Source organism: Dipodomys ordii, unplaced genomic scaffold, assembly GCF_000151885.1.
Source record: "Dipodomys ordii isolate 6190 unplaced genomic scaffold, Dord_2.0 Scaffold48, whole genome shotgun sequence".
NCBI classification, from domain to species: Eukaryota; Metazoa; Chordata; class Mammalia; order Rodentia; family Heteromyidae; genus Dipodomys; species Dipodomys ordii.
The window spans coordinates 2,065,137-2,088,007 of record NW_012267264.1 but is presented as its reverse complement, the minus strand read 5'-3'; the positions used below and the strand labels follow the sequence as shown (position 1 = coordinate 2,088,007).

Sequence of the window (22,871 nt, the reverse complement as noted above, 5' to 3'; positions counted from 1 at the left end):
CTGTAGCTCAAGTGGTAGAGCGCTCGCCTTGAGCTGAAGAGCTGAGGGACAGCGCCCAGGCCCAGAGTTCAAGCCCCATGACCAACGAAAAAAAAAAAGTGGGGGGAGAAAATAAGCAATAGAAAGAGAATCTGGGGGCTGGGAAGGTGGCTCAGTGGTAGAGCGCTTTCCTTGCATTTATGAGGCCCTGGGTTCGATTCCTCAGCACCACATAAGCAGGAAAAAAAACTGAAAGTGGCGCTGTGGCTCAAGTGGTAGAGCGCTAGCCTTGAGCTGAAGAGCTGAGGGACAGCGCCCAGAGTTCAGGCCCACGACCAGACCCTCCCCCAAAAAAAGAGCATCTGGTATGGGTAAAAATAAGAATCCAAAAGGACTGTGACAGTGGATGTAGTAATGTGCTGCTCCTGAATTTCCCAGTAAGTATAAATACAAACTGTACACAATGCCTAGATTGAGTACACCAGTTAAAGACTTTAGATCAAGGAATAACATAATAGTGAGTCCTGGATTTTCCTTTTTCCCCTATATATTCCTTTTGTTAAATTGCCTTTATCTATCCTGGAGAAACTAGCAACCTGGATACAAATTGGAATAGAAAAAAAAATCCACAAACCACCACCAACAACAACAATAACAAAAAAATGCCAACTTGATATATCCAAAGAATTAGAAATGGAGAAAATTACCAGAGAACAAGCCCACAAGTCCATCCAAGAACCACAGCAAAACTGTGACTACACCCCTCCCACACAGACAAAGGCACAGTGGGGAGCTTGGCTGTGAAGGTGTCTCAACACCAACACCTGAGTTTGGGGGTAGGCATTCTTCCACTGCGCTTGTGGCAATGCCAGGCAGGTAGGTGGTGTGAGAGTGAGGACTTCACTTTCCAGCAAGAGAGGGGGTGGCAATCTCCAGAGGTGCCCATCACAAGTCACCCCTGCCCCGACACAGCCCCCATGGTACCCACGTCAAGTTGCTACTGTCAACATTCTTGAAACAAAGCAATACCACAGAAAGTGAGCACTGTAATGGAAAGCCAGCAAAGAAGCTGATGATGGTACCAACTAGACCTTTTAGAACTAGAATATATCCTATTGAATTATTGTTATGCCTCCACAGCAGAATGGAAAGTCTGGAGAATTTCAGTATAGAATAATAGAAATTTCCCAAACTTAACAATGAAGATTAACTAGTCTGGGAATGAAAATGACCAGCATTTCAGAGGCAGGTAAGACTATTTTTTTAAAAAGGAGAAGAACTAAAATTCAGGCCAGCAAACTCCCACAGGAGAAGGAAAGAAAGTAGAACTGAAAAAAAAAAACTATTTAAAGAAATAATAGTTCAAAACTTTCCAAAGTTAGCAGAAAGCAGGTGAAGAATCTGAGTGAACACCAAACACATCAACCCAGCAAAGCCAAGACATATCACAGTCACAAAGACAAAGAACAAAGCCTTGAAAGTAGCCAGAGAAAAATGATACATTACCCCCTAGGGAGGAAAAAACTTCCATGACAGAGGATTTCTCAAAAAAAAAAATCAAGGAGGCTCAGAGGAAATGATACATTTTTTTCCAAGTGTTAGAAGTCTATATCCAGAGAACATAGTCTTCAAGAATGATATTCTCAGGTGAAAAATAAAAACTATGAGAACTTATTGCTACATACCTACCCTAAATGAATGACTAGGGGAGTTATCTACACAGAAAGGAAAAGGGAAAAGAAACTTAGAACACTAGGAAAGAAGAATAAAGCCAGAGAAAGCAAAACTATGGGTAAATACCATACTTTACTTCTCTTCTTGAGGTCTGTGAATTCCATAGGTAAAGTAAAACTCCTAATATTCTCTACTGTACTTCCCAAAGTGTGCAAAGGAAACGTCTAAGACAATCATATCACCAAAGAGAAAGGGCAAAAGGGAAAAGCCTCTATACTTTACTGGGACTAACAAAATGACACCACCAGTAGCTGTGATAAATTATGTATGTATGTACATAAAAATGCTATATATAAAGGGATCTACTCTGAATCGCTATAGATCAATCAAAATGGAATTCTACACAATAAAGACATGCTCAAATAATCCACAAGGAAGCAGGAAAAATACACAGGAGAAACTGAAGGGGGAGGGGAAGAGGCATCTGGGCCTCCAGAGCTGACTGCTCTTTTCTCAGGGGAGCAGGATCTAGCTACTTCTTTGGAGGGTACATTTAAGCTGTCTTGGTCATGACAGTGGTTGACTAATGCTTGTGCTGGTGTTCTTCTCAAAGGCATCTGCTGGCCTGTGAGCACATCCAAAGGGGCTCCTTGACAGGGCTTGAGCCCCAGGTAACCTGCAACACAGTTGAATACTCCCTCCACCGGTAGATGGTTCATTTACATTCTGATTACAAAAGCCAGAAAGCCCCACGTTGTGTGCAACCTGTATTACTGCAAACGTGCTAGGAAGATGGCTTTCGGAAAGGTCTGCTGAAGCTTAGGTAGAGGCCGCCATCTGGAGCAGTGTCCCCACATGCACCCCTGACGCAGGTTCAACATCATTCAGCCTTAGAGGCCCTTCCTCCTTCCCTGGATCCTCCCTTGCCAGAAAGAATATTTGAATAGGCTTTTTTCCTGCTCTTCTAAGTATTAAAAGGAAAAAGGAATGTTAAGTGCTGAAATAAATCGCATTCGAGGTAACAGTGTTACATTTTTCTGTGCAAGTAGGAATCCTGCCCTTCCCCCAGGTCCTACATTGATACTTTATGCAAGCTGTTGCCTCTGTTTTTCTGGACTCTCACCTGTATGTCTCCTGGAAGAATGCTTCTGAAATATTCTATTACAGTTGTTTATAATGTTTAGACTTTACATAAATGGAGAGTAAAAGAGCTGGGAATGTAGCTTAGTGGTAGCTCCTGTGCCTAGCATGCAAAAGGTATTGGGTTTGGTCTTCAGCACCAACTGAAAAAAGAAATAGCAAGGGTATTTGTACATTAGAGGTCATTCATCATTCCAATGTAATTCTCATCAGGTCAACATAAAATCACTGGTAACATAATGATACTTATAACTTAAAATATTGAAATCTATATTAGGAAAAAGAGGGCTTTAATTTACTGTCTCATCCCAAATAAGCACAATTAGCTCAGCACTCATCCCTGCTTCCTTTCTAACCGCCCATCCTCTTTCCTTCTCTCAGCTTCTTTCTATCTCTCTCACTTCTCCTCACTAATATACCAAACATATAACAAAGAACAGGAGTTGTAGGGTGCAAAATCAAGGTGAACAAAAAGACTGCTTGCTTCTTTTCCTTCCAGATTCTCAGAAACTTAAAACTTTTTACAAAACTTGTTCTCAAACTGGGCACCAGTGGCTCATGCCTGTAATTCTAGCTATTCAGGAAGCTGAGATCTGAGGATCACAGCTCAAAGCCAACCTGGGCAAGAAAGTCCATGTGACAATTACCTCCAATAAACTACCCCTCCCAAATAAAAAAAAAAAAACAGAAGTAGAGCTGTGGATCAAGTGTTAGAGAGGTAGCCTTGAGGGAAAAAAAAGCTCAAGGACAACATTCAGGCCCTGAGTTCAAACTCCAGGACCAATATATACACAAAAAGAAACTGCTCTCCACAGAAAAAAAAATCTTTGCTTTTTGTGTTTGTCTTGTCTTTACTCTATTTGCTCTTGATAGATTTTCCTATTGACTTCTGATCTGTATCCAGGAGCCCAAACAAATGTATTTGCAGACATTTGCCAAGCAGATATCCCTTATATTTTGAAAATAATCTTCCTTCCACCAAAAGGCAAATAGCTTGAGGAAGTCTCTCCTCTATATCTGACTTCCCAAGAACAGAAATGGCACTCAGGAGGCTTCTGCAAAACTCAGAAATGGAGTTCCATAGCTTCTTAGATACTGTTAAATTCAAAATTAACACAAGTTAATTTTGTTCTTTCTGCCTTGGGCTGATTAGTGAACACTAAATGTCATGCTAATGCTCCCAAGTCATTCGTCTGCAATGTGGGATTCACTTTCCAAATTCTACTGAATGCAGAACAAAAGAGGGGGAGGGGAAAGAAAGAAAAGAACTATGCTCAGATCACTTTATGACCATCTTCTAAAATACTTCTATCAGGCAGGCACTCCTTGTACAGGTGCGTTGGTACTTACTGTATTAATCCATAATGCTCTGACTTTTCACTGGCTCATGAAACTAGTGGTTTTCTAAAGCAGTCCTGCAATCCATTACCATGGAAACAAAAGGTATAAAAAGCTGTTTTTATCTGATGGGAAAACCTGGAGAAATTCTATGAAGATCAAAAGTATTTTCAAAGTAAAGCTATAACCAAACATATTGTAACTTAAAGAACCTTCGGATAGGAGAGCCAAGACAGGTTAACAGAGAAAGGATGGAAGCACAGTATGATAGTAAAAAAAAAAAAAAAACAGCAACACTATTGGTAAGCTCCTGGTCTGAGAGAAGCCATCGATTCGTGGTCTGATGACCCAGTCTACCTTTTTTAAAAAGTGGCTCTTCCTTTGCTAAGGCATATGAGACAGGGCTAAAATTCGTGGTCTTTCCCCACAGATGTCAACATGAATGGCTAGTTTTCCTGACATAACATCATATAACCCTGGTCCTGATACATTCTCAGTGCATTCTAGACTAATCTCTAACAGAAAGGAGGAGTACATGAGCCACGTGCTGGTGGCTCATGCCTGTAACCCTAGTTACTCAAGAGGCTGAAATCTGAGGATCACAGTTTGAAAGCCAGCACAGGAAGGAAAGTCTGTGACACTCTTATTTTTAATTAACCACCAAAACAAACCCAGAAGTGAAGCTGTTTGTCAAGTGGCAGAGCACTAGCTTTGAGCACAAAAAGCCCAAGCCTAAGTTCAAGACCAGAAACAGCACAAAAAAAAAGAAAAAAAAAGTAAATGAAGGAAGTTTCATATGAATAGGCTCCTTTTACCATCTCCATTTGCTCTAGAACTTGATCTTGTGTGTTGAGAAAATGCAGTCATGTGGAATATTTTAGTTTGGGAACAGTGTAGGCACAAACCACATGTGTTTGTCTTGGTATTTTCAATGTTTTCCACAAGTCAAGTAATTTCACCGCATCCTGCCATCGGGATCAAGAAAGAATTTTGGATATAATTGTCCTTTCATGAAAAACTTCCTGATACACAGACCGCTTTGGCCATCTGTAATAATACAAACTCTTTCCAACCAGTGTCCTCAGAAAACATCTGGCTCAATAGGAAGCTGCCCTCCACATTGCCAAAGGAATACAAGTTTCCCACCATTTCCCTGGGAGCCGTTGTGGCCACCCCATCAGGTAGGCTGGTACACGTGGTCATCATGAACAGTCAGATCCCAGCTTGACTGAAGACCACTGTCTACCACATGTGTGCTGATCAGCCCACCTGTCGTTCTGACCGCCCACACACGGAGAATATGAGGCTTACAGAGCGGAGTATTCTGCACAGAGGGCTGAACTTCAAAGTTAGACTGACATGGGGGGATGTAGGGGAGAATGGATTTAACTGAGAATAGGGTTAAACTAACAATAGGAATACAGGCCAGGAAAGGACATCAAGCCTAGGCATTGATGACTCAAACCTATAATCCTAGCTACTCAGAAGGCTGAGATCTGTGGATCATGATTTGAAGCCTGGCTAGTCAGACAAATCTGTGAGACTCTCATCTCCAATTAAGCAGCAAAAAGCCAGACGTGATCATGAGGCTCAAGTGATAGAGTGCCAGTCTTAGTGAAAAAGCTAAGCTCCAATAGTGGCACCCTAAAAAAAAATACAAAGGACACCAACAGAAAATGTGAAAATAAAATATACCATCTGAATAGTGGACAAGCAATGATTAATGATTAAAACCATAAACTTTTTCTTCTCTTTTTTTGATCCATCATGGGGCTTGAAGTCAGGTCTTGGATACTATCCTTGAGCTTTTGTATTCAAGGTTAGCACTCAACTGCTTTGAGCTCCACTTCTCCACTTCCAATTTTCTTATGTTTACTTGGACATAAGAGTCTCATGGATTTTCCTGCCCAGGCTGGCTTCAAACCATGATCCTCAAATCTCATCCTCCTAAGTAGCTAGGATTACAACCATGAGCCACCAGTACCCAGCAAAACCATAAGCTTTTGAGTCCATCCAACCTGGGTTTGAAAACAGTTTGGCCATAAATGTTCAAGGTAAAACTTAGGCAATCTTTATTTCCTCTTGTGATAACCATACATGCCTGAAAACTGCAATGACGATCACATAAGATTCAGCATATTAGGTGTTTAGCACAGTGTCCATAAATAGTCATTCCTATAGAACTCAATGCCCAGAAAGAAAAGGAACCTTCAGCTATCTGAACAGTTACCTGAAGACAAGGAGATGCTTCAGAAGACTGGGGAGTGAGTGAAAAGTTTTGTTTATTCCAAAGGATCCCATCCACCTACTACTCCCTATTAAGGATCATTACTGAAAAGGCTTTGCTTTGAATGGAAGGCCTCAAAAATCCTTCTCAAATGTAAGACTCCATGATTGTAACTACTTGAGAACAAGGGGAAAAATGGTACTTTTAAAAAATCTTGTCATGTGTCAAGCTTCCTAAAAGAACCTTAAAAATCCATAGGCCACTATGGATATAATCCATGCAATTTAAAAATCATAAAGTTCTACTGAATTTAATTTTGAGTTGTTGGAAACAAAGCACAATTGCAAATGTGAGAATTTTTGTCTAACTGAGCATAGATTCTTTATGGGTACTTCCCATTTTGTAGATATAAGAGTTATTTATAGGGTTTATATTTATTTTACTTTAAAACCTAAACTTATATCACTTTATTAGAACTAGTTTTTTAAATCATGATTTAAAAAAATAAGGTGTTAGCAAAATATTTATTCATACATCTGTACCCCCATTGTATTTTAGATCATTGATTTAACATGTTCGGAAGGAAAAAAAAGTTATCTTGTGCTATGCCTAATGCTGATCGGTAGAAGCTTAAATTCAACTGTAATTACAGTCCAAAAGTACAGGTTTTTGTTTTTGTTCCCTATAGCTCAGAAAGATACTTAAAGGTTCAATAAACTTAAATCTTAAACTCTCAACCTTGCCCCCAAATGTTAAACCCACCCTGCTTCACGTGAAGACCCTGGCCCCAAACACCCCCAAGAAAGTCCCAGCTCACTTCAGCATGGAACTCAAAGATACGGCATTCAGCAAAGGAGTGGCACTTGATATTTCATTTTTGTTAGAAAAGGAAGCTGTGGGAAAAAAAATATTCTCCACTTAATCTACTTTATTTTCAATGAGGTTTTACCTGTAAATATTAATTTATACACCAACCAAATTCATTAGATGTCTAAGCTGCATGAATATAAATGAAATGGAGGAATATATATATAAATATATCCAGGGACTTCCTACCTCAAGCTGAGTCAGGGCAGGGCAGCCAACAGCGGAATTCAAGGACTTAAAATTCCATTCCTATGGTTTCCAAAACAACAAAACACTCCCCTCATTCCAATAAACAATAAACGGAAATTACAAGGTGAAGCATTAAGAAGAAAAGTAATCATTTGGGCCATTTGTAATTAAGAATCTATTTCCAAGTTACTCAAGACTTACAAAAATTTTTGCCTACTGAGATCTGTGATCATGTGGTAAAATAGAGGCAGTACACAGAACCAACTATACAGATCCCTGATCTCACGCTTCCTGCCTCTAGAACTAGGAGAAATAAGTGTTGTTTTAAGTCACACAGTCTATAGTATTCTATTATAGCATCCCCAGCCAAGTACAGTACTAATTGATAAAATTAGCTTCCTGAGACAAAGTCAGCCTTTCGTCTAAAACTCAAAAGGGTTTCTCATTTCTGTAGCTCTTATGACATCATTTTGTATCATTCATTACTGTTTTATGTTAATGATTTCTCCTCACCCCCCCCCACTGTATTCAATTCTAAGCAACTTGACAGCTCATGATTGTCTGCTTCTTTCATACCATCTGTTCATCTGTTTCAGGGTCAAACACAGATACCTATGGTATAGAGGTAATACCTATTGGTTAACTGATTGAATATTACCTAAATAATTGTTTTATCCAATTCAGAGACCTATACTTGCTAGACAAGAGTCATTACACCCACCCTAGACCATTTTTATTTATTTTTCAAGCGAAGGTCTCATGGTTCCCTACATCCAGGTCAATATAACCCACATTCTCTTAAGACCTCCTACATAGCTTGGGGCCACAAGCATATACCACCACACCTGGCTTGTATTATTGAGATGAGGTCTCACTAACTTTTTGCCTTGGCTGGCCTCTTCTATTAACTGTGATTCTCCCAATCTCTGCTCATTGGGTATTGGAAATAATAGGCATGGCCACCACTTCCAGCCCCTGATTGGCTGTTTTTATATAAAAGTGACTCTTAGAACATCACCCATAAACTTGGAAAGAATAGCAGAACACAATTTTCTCAGCTCACCTGGTTGGAACCTGGAGTTGGTAAGGTCCAGTCTCAAGTTTGGCTTTCAAGAAAACAAAATAGCCTTGCTTGATGCCAGAACCCTCTTCAGCCTATCATTTTGCTCCGTTTCTTAACCAGCAAATACACCTCAACACCATTCTACCATGACTGCATTTACAGAAGTACAATTCATCATAAATGCCTTCCTCTTCCACATAGAAACATAATAAACATGTGTGGCCATTATTATATGCCATGGATTTGCTTAGGACTCTACATTTTCTTATTAGCCTTCATTAGAAAACTTACAAGCCAGGTGCTGGTGGCTCACACATTGGAAAGCCCATAAGATTCTTATCTCCAATTAACCAGCAGAAAGCCAAAGTAGAGCTGTGGTTCAAATGGTAGAGCACTAGCTTTGCACAAAAAAGCTCATAGATAGTGACCAGGTCCTGAGTTCAAGCTCCGGGACTGGTGCACATGCACACACACACACACACACACACACACACACACACACACACACTACAAAGGATACACTATAATTATCTACAATTATCCACAATTAAGAAAGCTAGATTTAGAGAGATCTAAGACCACACCATTAATAAATATAAAGAATTTATTTTCATCTGTTTCCTCTGTTTAAAAGACATATCAGCCTCACTAGATAAGTTATTACAAAGTTATTATAAAGTTTTAAATTGACAGCCTATTATGATAACAAAGATAATATCTTATAAACCACAGGTTTCTAACAAATCTGTATATGCAGGATATGACATTTGTTCTGTAGACAACAAACACAAATGCTCTGAGGATGCTAATAAAAAGAAGTGGCACCATGTAGATATTTAAAAAGTAATGAATAGTGGCAAGCACTAACCAGAGCTAGAATTTACTCTCATTCTATGTGAAGGGAAACAAGAGAAAGATATTAATGAACATATGAGCATCTACACATGTCCTGTGATACTAGGACTATGGAGGATGCAGAGAAACAGATCCATGACTTCTTTATATCTGGGGCTGACAAGTGAGTCCAGTGGATTACTACAGGAGACCTGGGAAACCAGCCTCTCTACATTGGGAAGCCTGTAAGAGCCTTGAAGGGAGACTTACAATCCATGTTGAGAATGCCCATTGGTTTCTTGGGCTGCATACAGGAAAGTTTCAGAGTGAGATCATTTTGGAAATGGATAAAGATGGCTGAGGACGATACTATACCTAGACTCCTTTACCAATGTAAAAGATACAAAAAATTATTTGTTCATTTTCTGTTAGTAAGCATGTTCATGGATAGCCAAGGTTCCTAATTATAGCTAAAAGAGGTATATCTCCCTTGCTAGTAAGCATGTTATATCAATTAAATGAGTAATGGGCCCCTTCCCCACTGTGGGGAGAGAAGGGACTCCTATGACCCTCCATTGATTAACACTGTCGTGGATGTTATTTGCAATCTCATTGCATAATGGAAATCAAGAGGTTGCTGTCATGGTTTCTGAAGACAAATTGCTGGGAGCTGAGACAAACCATTGCCTCTTTTGTCTCTTACTGTCCTCAGCTTCCAGTTAATGTGTATCATACAGTCTAAGTTTCTTAAATCAGTTTGCTGTAGAGTCTCAGTAGTTTTAAAAAAAAAATGAGTAAGTGTGGCAATTTAGGTTGACCCTGCTTTAGGAACTGTGTTCAAGTGACTGTTACACTGATCATGAGACCTGAGTTATGCATTATTTAGTAAAGAACACAACTTCCAAAGCAGCACACAATTAAAAATAGATTCACGCAGCAGCTGCTGTGATTATAACCAGAATGAGCACAAGTCTAACCAGGTATGAGTCAAAAGAAAATAGGTTGCTGTCAGACAGAACATTGTTAAATCTCATTTGTGTTTTGTATCCTTTGCCTTGCTAAGTCAGCCAGCAAAACAATTTGTAGGGAGCTGGTTTTCAAAGCATGGTCTGCAAAACAGCAGCATCAGCATCAACTAGAAACCATAAGAAAGAAATGCCAGTTCACAGACCCACCCTGGATCAGAAACTCTAAAAGATGGGCTTAGCAATCCATGGTTCAATGTTTGAGAGCTACTGAACTAAAGCTACAAGACAGCCTTTAGAGTTTCAGTCTCCCTCGGAAGGCAGAGCTATTGGCTGAAAAAATAATTAAGAGAGAGAGGGAGGGAGAGGGAAAGGCAGGCAGGCAAGCAGAAAGGAAGAAAGGAAGGAAGGAAGGAAGGAAGGAAAGAAGGAAGGGAGGGAGGGAGGAAGGGAGGAAGGAAGGAAGGAAAGAAGGAAGGAAGGGAGGAAGGGAGGGAGGGAGGAAGGGAGGAAGGAAGGAAGGAAGGAAGGAAGGAAGGAAGGAAGGAAGGAAGGGAGGGAGGGAGGGAGGAAAGAAAGAATGAGGGAGGGAGGGAAAGAGGAAGGGAGGAAAGGAAGGAAGAAGGGAGGGAAGGAAGGAAGGAAGGAAGGGAAAAAAGATTGCTCTAAAAAGTAGTCTATAAAAGTTCTTTAATGAACAATCTTTAGGGGAAGTGAATAGAAACAATACATTACTTTCCTAGTGCATTTATTTATTTATTTATTTAACCCTGCTCTGAGTTGTCCCAGACAGGTTTACTGACAACTTCTTAAGCAAAAAATATATTGCAGCCAATTCCCAGCCACGCTCTTTGAAAGCTCTTTCACGATTTTTTTAAACAACCTCATTTAAAATACCCAAAAGATAAACATTAATCACTAAGTAAGCAGTTAAGATGTCTTCAGAATACTGTAGTGAAACTCCAAATCATTTGAGGCTACAGAAAAGGTAAGTAGGAAAGTTAATTCACCAAGAAGTTTAAAATCTTCCATCCAGCTAGAAGTGTGGCTCAAGGGGGAGAGCACTTGCTTAGCAAGCACAGGGCTCTGAATTCAAACCCCAGTACCAAAAAGAAAGAAAATCGTTTCTATCCAACAAGAGTCAAGATGTTCCTTTCACAGTCTGAGCACATGATCACAACACTGACCCTATATTACTATGTGTTGTAAAGAGCAATCATCTGTGATGTATTCATGCTTAGGTCAAATGAACCAAATTAGAGCAAGATGCTTGGGGTTATTCATTAATAGAGCTCCTTTGTGGGTCTGAAAAAGAAGGTTCCACAATACCAAAATTCACTCTAGAACTAACACTGTTTGAATTAATCTCTAGTACTGTTACAACAGGTTTTTTTTTCAAATAATAAAGCATCCTAAGAAATCAAAAGGAGTATTGTTCATTAATTCTCTAAAATTATAGTCTCTCTAATTAAAAAAACAAGCAGCCCTAAAACAAAGAAATAGTCCTATAGTAATCAATCCTGGACAAATAACATAATCATCTGGCAATGCTTTCAAATATATAGCAAGGCAAGATTCCACCCAATTTCATTTGTTTAGGATAGAGTTTGAACACCTCTACATTTATAGTTAGCCACATATGGTAACCTGCAGACAGGGCTGAGAATTACTGATGTACACCTGTATAAACCAACATGGAAATCTCTTCCAGATGCATTGCCAAGTAAAAAAGAAAATTATAAGACTCATATCTATTAATAGAAGCATGTGTATATATGAAAGTTTGTTGATATACCAGGAACTTAAGTTTAAAAAAAACTTTCAAAATGAAAGCATACTTGAAAAATGCAATATCAGAGTCAGAACAAAATTGTTGAGTATTCAAAATAGGACAAAGCATTTAAGGCAGACCCTCTTTGTAGAGAGAAACTCCAGGTTAAACAAGTTAAACATCAACTTACTAAAATGTGGTAAATAGCAGCAGAATTCAGGAAAAGCCCAGCAACTAGAAGGTGGTTTGGCCTTAGACTTAGTAAACAAGAAGTCTAGGATAATGTGTTTGAAACGTATTTTGTCTAGGATATGTGAAATGTGTTTGAAATGTATTTTGTCTAGGATGTGTGAAATGTGTTTGAAATGTGTTTTTTGTGAATAGGAAGCTTGGGATGTATTTTGGTAAACATCAGCAAACCCTGGAAAATTGCAATTTGTAATTATTGACTGTTTTTGTCACATATACTGCCACCTGCATGTGGCCTTTTTCCTGTATAAGCCATGCTGTGAGAGAGCTTGATCACTATGCTTCATCATCCGATGAGTGGGGTATAGTTCAGTGGGGTATAGTTGCTGCGTGGCTAATAAAAGATTCCTTGCCCTTTTTATCTGAGTCGGCGGATATATTTGCAGGAAATATATTTGCAGGAGCTGGTATTCAACATACTTATGTATTCTACCTATTTAATTCTTAATTTTAGAACTCTATTTAGAGAAAATGTGAATACACAGGAAAATGAGGAAGCACGTGAAAATAGGAACTCTCAAAATATTCAGTATTTCCTTCTTTCTCCCTTGACTACTCATTCTGTTCCTTTTTCTTCAAAAGCATAAAAAAGTGAAATAAAATTCTATTTATGTTCTATCTATCCAGATATTACTTCTAATATTTGAGATTAGGAGGAATGAGGAAGTACAGAGATATGGTTGATCATTTATGCATATGTATTTTTAATATTCACTAGATTCCCAGACAGGTCTAGTCACAGCCACTAGTGAGATATGCTTCCTGCCCTTACATTGCTTATGGTCTAGTGGGAGCAACAGACAAGTAAACAAGTACAATCGTGTGAGATAAATGTTAAGAGGAAGACGTGCATTGCTGCTTTGTTGTGATATGAAACAAAAACTAGTCAAGAAAAGTGAGAAAAGACATTGCAAAGTAAAGGCAGACCTCTGTCCTGGGGAAAATGGTAACCATTAAAGGGTTTTAAGGAGAGATATATTACTAAGTCTACATTTTTATATTATCTTGTTGGCTGTGGGGGCTCATGGGCAGTGCCCATTCACACCCAGTGCTACAGCTTTCAGCCACTGTAAAAGAGAATTAAAGGTTGCTACAGTATCAAAGAATTAAATCTCTCAGATTCCCATTATCTTTTGGTGATCTTGTAAGATTTACATGAAATGTTCCCTTCTACAAAGTCTATTGAGTGGGTTCATTTTATTTATCTATCCAACTATAGGAGCTTGGATATGGCAGATTTTACTGCTGATAAAACCTATTGTATGCAATGAGCATTTGCCTGTAATGGTGGCTACAACTGGAAGAGTCTGTTGGAAGAAAATACTTCTTTGTAAACATTGTAAAATAAGCAAAGACTTCCAGGGGAACAGGACACTTCTCCATATTTCATTTACTTAACTTAAAGATCAATTTTAGTCATTTAAAAGCAGCACAGCCCCACATGGGGATCAATTAACCCTCCCATAGATTTCTATGGGAAAGTCTTAGTTGATGGCTTTCACAGGATAGACTACTGGCTATCTAACCCCTATCTGTCAAGAGTACAAAATTAACAATCGAATAAAGTTAACTAGTAACACAGAAGAGAGAGAAATTATATCTGACACTGTTCCCTTATAACCCAATGAATCTTTGTGGACATTAATGTGAGTTACCTCCAGCATCAGTGTGCTATTTTTAACTTGAAATGATCAATCTTTGCTCAACTTAAGCTATCTGATTAGTGGTTTGAGGAATCGATTTGCTCTAATTTAAAGGTAAGGGCTAGAAATGCTCTAGGAAAGAGTGGGAAAGGCTTCTTTATAAAACATAAGCAAATTTAATTTCTGGGCTTCACAATCAAGACTCTTCATGGTGGTTGTTTTAATTTTATTTTTGTTTTTTAGCTATACCATCTCTGAAAGCTAGGCACCTCTCTTCACCAGATTTAGTAATGTTCAGGGAGCCCTGAATTGTCATTTGTACTTTTGTTTCCATGGAATTATTCTGGGCCTAACATATCACACTGCCCAAATTGGTGCTACTGTAACTAAAGCCATTAACTTACTATAGGGGCTACCAGACCATCATCTAGATGACAGTTCTGCTTCACGTCAGCCTATGTGTATGTTCATGTGTGTGTGCATGTGTGCATGTGTTATAGTTTAATACTGGTGCTACACTGTTCAGATCATTAGTCTTGTTTCGGCACTCTCAAGTGTAGCTCTACTGTTAACACACCTGAGGGATATATGAGTCACCCCCCACACCTCTCTGTGAGGGGGAAGGGAGTGAGGGGGAACACTCCTTGCTCACTGTGTCCTGCCCCTTGAAAACCCTCCCAGGCGACTTTGATCATCTAATATGCATCTCAGGAAGCAGATAGAGAGGAAGAGGAGAAGGTAGCAGAGGCCCACACTCCTTGGGGTGAGGACTGTTGGTACAGGGGAACATCCAGTATCCTGTGGGCCCAAGCCACACCTTTCCTGCTCCTAGGAAGTATCTGGCTCCAGTCCCATGTCCAACCCTCAAGTAAAATGGGCCGATTTTGTTCATTTGCTTCTGAGCTTTAGTGAGAAGAGAAAGAAAAGTGGAACCACATGGCTTCTCTGTATACAAGATGAGCCAAATCACCTGTGCTCCAGGCAAAGAAGGCAGTCCCATAGGAAAGCTCCCCTCTACTTCCCCGCCCCCCACTGAGGCAGGAATCTTCTTACAGAGACAAATCATTTCATTCCATTTGATCCTGCTGCAAATAAAACCCTCCTCTGTCTTAAACATAGACCAATGTGCAGATGACAGATAATATACTGGTCCTTTGTACTAGGCTTTAACTAGAAGAAGGCAGACTGCCAAACAAAGGTGGCCCAAGACTGAAGATACAGGAGGCCAAGGATGCCTGGAGTCCTGTGTCATCGACACAGTTTAGTCTAGAAAGTACCTGTGGATATAAACAGGACTTTACCAACATTTCCCATAAAGAAAACTGAGGTATTTGGAATAGATTTCCTCTTTCAGTCCAGATATTTTCTATAAAAATCTTTAAAACAGGTTCTAGCCACAGTCTTAAAACCTCAATTCATATTTGTTGCTGAGCAGGAGAGAAAATTCATAAATTGAGATCTTGGTTAGACCCCTGGGATCAAGGTTAATTGTTTGTACAGCTTCGAACCAAAAGGTTCTACCTTCTTTAACCCCATTAATCCAGGAATAAGTGGCAATACTCTGATTTCTGTGTAGCTTTGTAGATTCAGTAGGTCTTAGGCTGTCCTGGAAGAGCTGTAAACTGTCCTAAAATTGACTTTCCTTCAAGTCACAGCATTTGACTTAAGAAGAGTATTGTTCAAAAAGAAGCTGTATCCCAATCTCTAATGCATTAATTTGTTAGTCATTCCTTAAGTATTCTAATGCTTCATATTTGTCCTAATATATGAGTTTAAACAGCCATTATATCTATCCCAAGAGCAACCATCATTGCTTCATAATTAAAATCACTATGGAGTGCTAGCCAGAGGTCACACGCAAATCATCAAAGTAAATTAAAGCAGCATAATGCTAAATTACAATTAACTAATTCACATTCATGTGATTCCAGGTTCAGCTAGAACATGGGCTGAGCACCTACACCCCTCACAGGCTGATGTTTGAATAAGATTAATTTCTCAAATGCAGAAACTTGGTGAATAAATAGGTTTCAGTTCAATGCTGACTCTGTGTGTGTCTGTGTGTGTGTGTGTGTGTGTGCATGCACACACGTGCGGATACTGATGATATAGTTAGTTATGCATCAACTACCATAGCCAACGCCCCCTCCTGGCTAAAGTGCCCAGAGCACTGACTCTGCCCAGATGAGCAATAGTATTTCTCTTACCAGGTCACATGGAGTCCCTCCTGAATTATCCAAGAGAATCTGAGAACCCACCAGTAAGTTAGCCAAGTAGCCAGATCCAGCTTATGTAAAACATGTCTCCCCTCTGGCCTTCAGATGGCTTGAAGTTTCGTTCAGCAGCCCAAAGAGCCAAAAGATACAGCCAAGTTTTGACATGCTACTTCACCTGCAATTTCTCTGGATTAAGAACACTTAATAGGCTGGGTACCAATGGTTTAGGCCTATAATCCTAGATACTCAGGAGGCTAATATCTGAGGACTGTGGTTCAAAGCCAGTCCCAGAAGGAAAATCCATGATGCTCTTACATCAAATTAACCACCAAAAGAACTGAAAGTGGGGCTGTGGTTCAAGCAATAGAGTGCTAGCCTTATGCTCAAAAGCTAAGGAGAGTGCCCAGGCCCTGAGCTCAAGCTCCAGGACTGGCATCAAAAACAAACAAACAAAAAAGAACAACAAAGAAAACACTCAACAGTCTAACCTGATACAATTATTATCATCATCCTGTTAATAAACTGGGGCAAAAATTAAGGCAAACAAGCTCTGAGAACCTCAGATAAGTACCTTCTACCTCAATCTGCAAGTCCTTGCCTACATTTAGACGGGCATCTGGCTACAGAAAGGAGATGGAGTCATACAGGAATCCCTAGGCATGATGAAATTAGCACAGAAGGGGAGAGTCACAGAGGGGAAAAAAAAGTCCTCATGAATGTTCCCTTTTCTAAATGTAGGTGTTTCTGATCTTTGGAGCAAGTGAGGAGGAAGATTAAACCAGAGAGGAGAGAAGAATTAGGGATGTCATAACTCTGGGCCAGACACCATTCCAAAGCAGAGAATATCATGTGACACAGAATCCAGACTCCTGGGAGCAATCCTGGATCCCAGGAGAGGGGAGCATCATGGTTCTGTCTCTCATCTCTAGGCAAGGAGGCAGCTAGCCTGAAAAAAATTATTTACAACTGCCTTATTTACAGCCATTTCTAAGGTTTCTGGAGACAGAGAATGAGAGCAACTTTGGCTTCCTGTTCTTGTCTTGTAGTCTCCTCCTTGCCAGGAGACTCTTCTAATGCCCTGCTCAAATGTCTCTTGTGCTCTCTGGGGCCTGTTTGTTCCTCTCAAGAATGCCTTAGACAAGGAGAGCTTGTGGTCAGCAGCCTCCTCATTTGAGGAAATTTCATCAATCTGAAAATGTCCATTAAACTGCATCTTAGTGTCCTCTAGTCTATGTGAAGAAAACTCACAGAGGCTGCATAGCCTCTCAGGGGATGTTGTAGATAGAATTCCAGCGTCAGGTGTGGACCAAACTAGACAGGCCCCTAGATAGCTTCATAACCAGAAAGCCTTTGATTCAATTCCTTTCATCATTTTTGTGAAATGTTCCATTTCTTTGTTCATTTTCTGTCACCATCCCTGTCATCAGCCCAGCTTTAAATTTCACATGCATAGGAGTGGTTTTTCCACAATATAAAATGAAGCCTCATTAATTCAGGTTAAGTGGGAAGAGTCAAGTCTCCTGAGTAAGAAATCAGAGTGGAAAGTACTTCCAACATATATATATATATACATATATATATGTATATATATATACATATATATGTATATATATATATGTCTACTACAAAAGACTACATAATGAAATTAACAAATAAGATGAAAATGGTGAATTTTAATAACTTTATTTCTAAGATGGTAAGATGGCACTATATATTCAAAATGTTTTTATCATAAATTACTTTGTATCAGCAATATATTCAGTACATAAATGCAGTGTTTAGGTAATAGATCATTAATTGTAAATCAAAATGTCATGATTTGTCCTGCTGAATTTGAACTATTAACTGACTAAGAATTATATATAATTATTCCAAGTCTGCATCAGAGTAGTCTGAATTAATGAGGTTCTATTCTATTGTAGATATAATAAGCCTGACAATTTTATGGGCATCTTATCTCCTAGAGTGTCACTCCTATCTACAGATTAGTAATAAATACTGTTTTTTCACACAGGAACTTTTGTCATAACAGAGCATCCCACCTTGAAGAAGTTTCACCAAGTAAATTATCTCATACGTACCTCAAATAGCAAAGAAATGCTTTGGATGATAAATGTGCTAAGGGCTCATTATTCTCTAAAATTTGTTTTAATTCCTGCTTTGATTTAAAATGAGCCTCACTACGGAGGAAATCCTAAGATGGTAAGGACCCACAATGTCATAGAATTTACCACATTTCTCTCTCTTTCTCTTTGGGAGAACACAGTCATAATTAATCAATCCAGTTAATCATAAATAATAGAAATGTAGAAATCCAGGCACAGAATCCCATATATCAGGACCTGTCTTTTCTTCTTCTTCTTTTTTTTTTTTTGTGCCTATACTGGGGCTTAAACTCGGGGCTTTGTACTCCTGCTTAGCTCTTTCACTCAAGGGTGGCACTCTACCAGTTGAGCCACACCTCCACTTCAGGGTTTTTTGCTGGTTAATTGGAATGAAGAGTCTCGCTGACTTTGTCTCCCCGGGATGGATTAGAACTGAAATCCTCACATCCCAGCCTCTTGAGTAGCTAAGATTACAAACATGAGCCACCAGCACCTGACTTCCCTTTCTTCTTTACGCCTGCACCTGCAGTTGCAACCACTTCACAGGTGCAACCTTTCACAGTGGTCACAAAACAATGTCTTTACCTACCTTAAAAAGTCTTAAAATATTAGCAACCATGATGGACACGGAGCTTGCTGCAGCACCTATGACTCCGGAAATCTTGTCGGGCTTGGTGAATATGGGTGGGTCTCCATTCGCACATTTCACGTCGGAAGCATCTTTCTCTATCAATGCCTGCACGAAGGTTAGCGACTGCTCCAAAGCGTAGGTGTCTCTGGAACACGTGTCAAGGATCCGGACACCCAGAGTGATATTGGAGAGGAGATCGGGGTCCTTGTTAATCTGGTCGATGGCATAAAGCATGGCCTCCAATCTGTGGATCCCCTTTTCCTTCTTCAGCTCCCCACAAGGCACCCCTCTCTCTCCCTTGGCATGGACAGGGAAGAGACCCCCCAAAATGATGTCCCCATCCACTCGGATCGAATGGGCATATTCCTGGCTGTGAGTTCTCTGCATCATGGTGAGGATCCAGTAGAACTTGGCGGTCAAGAGGAAGAAACAAGAGCAAGAGGCTGAGCGCTTTCCCTCGCATGCCATCTTCTCCACTGTGGGTGTCGCAATCCAAGACCCAAAGTTTATTCTTGGCCCAGAAGAAGGGGGACCACCTGAGGCCGCACCTTCTGGAGGCTACCATCAGGGCCCATGGGGGAAAGGCTCTGTGGATTTCAGCAAGTTGTCTGGATTTGAATGTCACAGTGAATTTCCATCCGACCTTTAAGGTGCAATTTTATTCCCATATAAAGTCGGCTTGTCTGGAATGATGCAAAAATGAGACGAGCATCTGAGCTTCTGATATAGGGATGAGGTCCAAAGTTTCACGTCCTTGCAGTCAGCCCTGTAGCCGACTTACTCCTGGGAAATAAGTAGAAAGGAAAAAGAGGGGATTCTGTTCAGTGAGGCTGTACTTTTTACATGTTTAAGCCTTGTCTACATACATTTATTTTTCTCTCCCTCCATTCAGTAAGAAACTCTTTTGTCCCCCTGTGATTCTGAACACCTGGTGGCTCTGCAGCTAGCCCAGGGAGAAGGATGATACTTGCAGAGCAAGAGAAACAGGCAAATAGTCGCAACCAAGTTGATTCTTCCAAGCCGAAAAGTGTTTTTGCTCATCATTTAATTTTAATAAATCCTATTTCCATGAAAGTAAAAATCCTATGACAAATGGCATTATTTCAAGTCTGTTTTTCATCTTTTTGAGCTATCTGAATTCAGCATTTAAATGTCCACAAAATCATAGTGAAAAGTTATTGTTCTGTGATACACTCAACAAGCATCACTTGTTAACATTTTGTATGTGTGTCAGTACTGGAGCTTGAACTCAGGGCCTGGTCACTGTCCCTGAGCATTTTTGCTCAAGGCTAGTGTGCTCTACCATTTGCGGTACACTTCCACATCTGGCTTTTTGGTAGCTAATTGGAGGTATGGGTCTCACAGATTTTTCTGCCCTGGCTGGCTCAGACCTCGGGATCCTCAAACCTCAGCTTTCTGAGTGGCTAAGATTACAGGCATGAGCCACCAACTCCAGGTCTTGTTGTTAACTTCTTTATGTCCCAGATTTCCAAGTAGGGAAAAAAATTATTCAATCTCAAAAAGAAAATCCTCCCACCCAAAGATTCCCAAAGATATATAAATTATGTAGCTCGTGAATGCATTTAACATGGAACATTGTATCCATTATCTTATTGTTCTCTGACAACAAAACAAAGACTTGAAAATTAAAGACATGGGGAGGGTTATAGGTGACAATCTTCCTATTATCACTGTTAGCATTTAATCGGTTGAGTGGAAGCATGAGGCTTGCTTACAGTTTTCAAGTAAATACACTTGATCCTGAAATCTCTAGGAAAGCATCAGAGCTGGAGATGCGTTGAAAACCTTGCTAATTTTGTCTGACTCGGTGGAGAAAATAGTTATTTCATCAAGACTAGAAATATCCTACCCTGAGAAGGTGTCTGCAAATCCATAGGAAAAGTTCATTCTGAGTCTTTCATCCTTAAAGAATCCCATGAGTCTCTCAAAAGACTTTTGAAGACATTAAACTGATCATGAGAACTAACCTAACCTAGGGAATCTGAGATTAGAGACATATTTAGCATTAAGAGAATAAACAGCACCCATTTGTTTGGGCAGAAGGGTTACTCTAGTGTTCATTTCTAACTTATTTGTATATGAGTTTCAAATCTGAAATTTAGACCATTTCTTTCTGGCCTAGCCAACCAACATCTGGTCATGTTTTCCATTCACTTGTTTAAGTTCCAGTTCATAAAATTTTCTTTCCATCCTCCTTGTCCCGAAAGTAAGGATAGATCCTCCCTAGGGAACTACTGAACATATGCTCAAGTGCCTTCAGAGAGAGCTGCACCTTTTTTTCTCTCTTTCTCAGTTTTGTGAAGAGGCTCAGAGCCGTCTACTGCACTGAGCGTGCAGTGGGAGAGGTGACCAACCAGCTCCAACTCAGCTTCTCAGCTGAGATAGTTCTATGCTGCCTCTGACAAGTGTTCTCTGCCCTCTGGCACATGGTAAACCTTGGATTTCTTCCATAGTGCTCCAGATACTTGGTCCAATGCTGATTGTGCTCACCACTCCATTCTCTGAGCAGCTGCTTCTCCCTTGGAAACTCTGATTCCACAACAGCCTGACCTCAAACAGTCCACAGAAAGAAACAGAAAGTCAATTTGACTTTCTGGATGAAACCATGTCAGTGATAGGCTGATTACCCAGGGAGAGAAGTAGAATATGTCTTATGGTTCCTCAAGGAAGACTAGTTCCATGCAAGTAAAACCTCATATAACTTCTATCACTAATTTAGAATTTGAGACCAAATCCACAGGGCTGAAGCGCCGCTTAAGAACTCCTTCCTGCAGGAAGGTGCCAGTGGTTCGTGTTTGTAATCCTAGCCACTCAGGAGGCTGAGATCTGAGGATCCTGGTTCGAAGTTAGCCCAGGCAGGAAAGCCCCTGAGACTCTCTCATCTCCAACTAATTACAAAAAGCCAGAAGTAGAGCTGTGGCTCAAGTGGTAGAGAACTTGCCTGGAGCAAAAAAAGAAAAAAAAGGAAAAACCTCAGTGGCAGTGCCCAGGTCCTGAGTTTAAGCCCTAGAATTAGTCAAAGAAATAAGAAATCTTTTCTGGAAGAACTTGCAACACACAGACAACTGAAATGAAGATGTAATGTTTAAAGGGAAATAAATGGTGCCAGCACTCCACAGCCTTTCCTCATTCTAACAACACACCTCCCCCACATGCCTAAAACACTGGGGAGAATACACGGCTGCCAGCAATAGACCATAATATAAACAGTCCATCCCTAATCACAAAGCATCCTTACCTACCCTATGGCACTTGTGTAGTCATGGAAGAGAAACGAGATCCCTTTAAAATTCCTCATGTTTGCAATAAGGTCCAGTCTCTGGCATCCCCTGGGTCTGTTTGGAGTCTCCCTTTCAGGAAAGGTTAAGGGATGGAGCACAGAGGCAGGAATTGTTTGGTTTAGTGGAGAAACACAGTGAAGTTACTATTTATTGGACAGCTTGCTTGGATGTTTGCTTGAGTTTTCTCCTCTGTAACATCAAATTAATGGTGTGCAGGCACTCTAGTGCTGGATTTTCTTGACTTAAGTGGGTTACAGAACCTGCATACATGGCTATGTGCTCACTAAACAGGACCTAACCTAGTCTATAATTTCTTTTCTACTAAAGGAGAGCAACTTTTGTCTACTTGCTCACTTGGTGAAACTTTTACTGAATTTTGTTTGTCCCTTTAAAATACAATCAGAGCTCCTTATAAAATATTTAAATATTGCAGTTACTCCCAGGACTGATACATTACCACATAATCACAGATTCAGTGGCTAGAAGGTTTAGTCTCCCTTTGAAATTCTAAGGAAAAAATATTAAGTGAAAGCCTGTGGAAAACTACATAACTTAAGCTTAATTGTATAATGTTACATTATCCTAATCTTGCTCTGATAGAGTTCTTGTGAGCTTTAATCCAAACTTATCCTAGTTGGAATCAATGAAGTAAGGGGAAAAAAATGACCTTCCTCTGTT

General features: G+C 40.0%; 1 protein-coding gene across 3 annotated transcripts in view; it reads right to left on the bottom strand.

Annotated features, from left to right (window-relative positions):
• Positions 1–19,673, bottom strand: part of Grm8 (glutamate receptor, metabotropic 8) — a 703,494-nt gene extending 683,821 nt beyond the window's left edge. For all 3 annotated transcript variants that reach the window (XM_013019942.1, XM_013019941.1, XM_013019943.1), the window contains exon 1: positions 18,850–19,673. In XM_013019942.1, coding sequence (XP_012875396.1) covers positions 18,850–19,359 — 510 coding nt within the window. In that variant the 5' untranslated portion in view covers positions 19,360–19,673. The remainder of the gene's footprint in view (positions 1–18,849) is intronic.
• Positions 19,674–22,871: the final 3,198 nt, after the last annotated feature.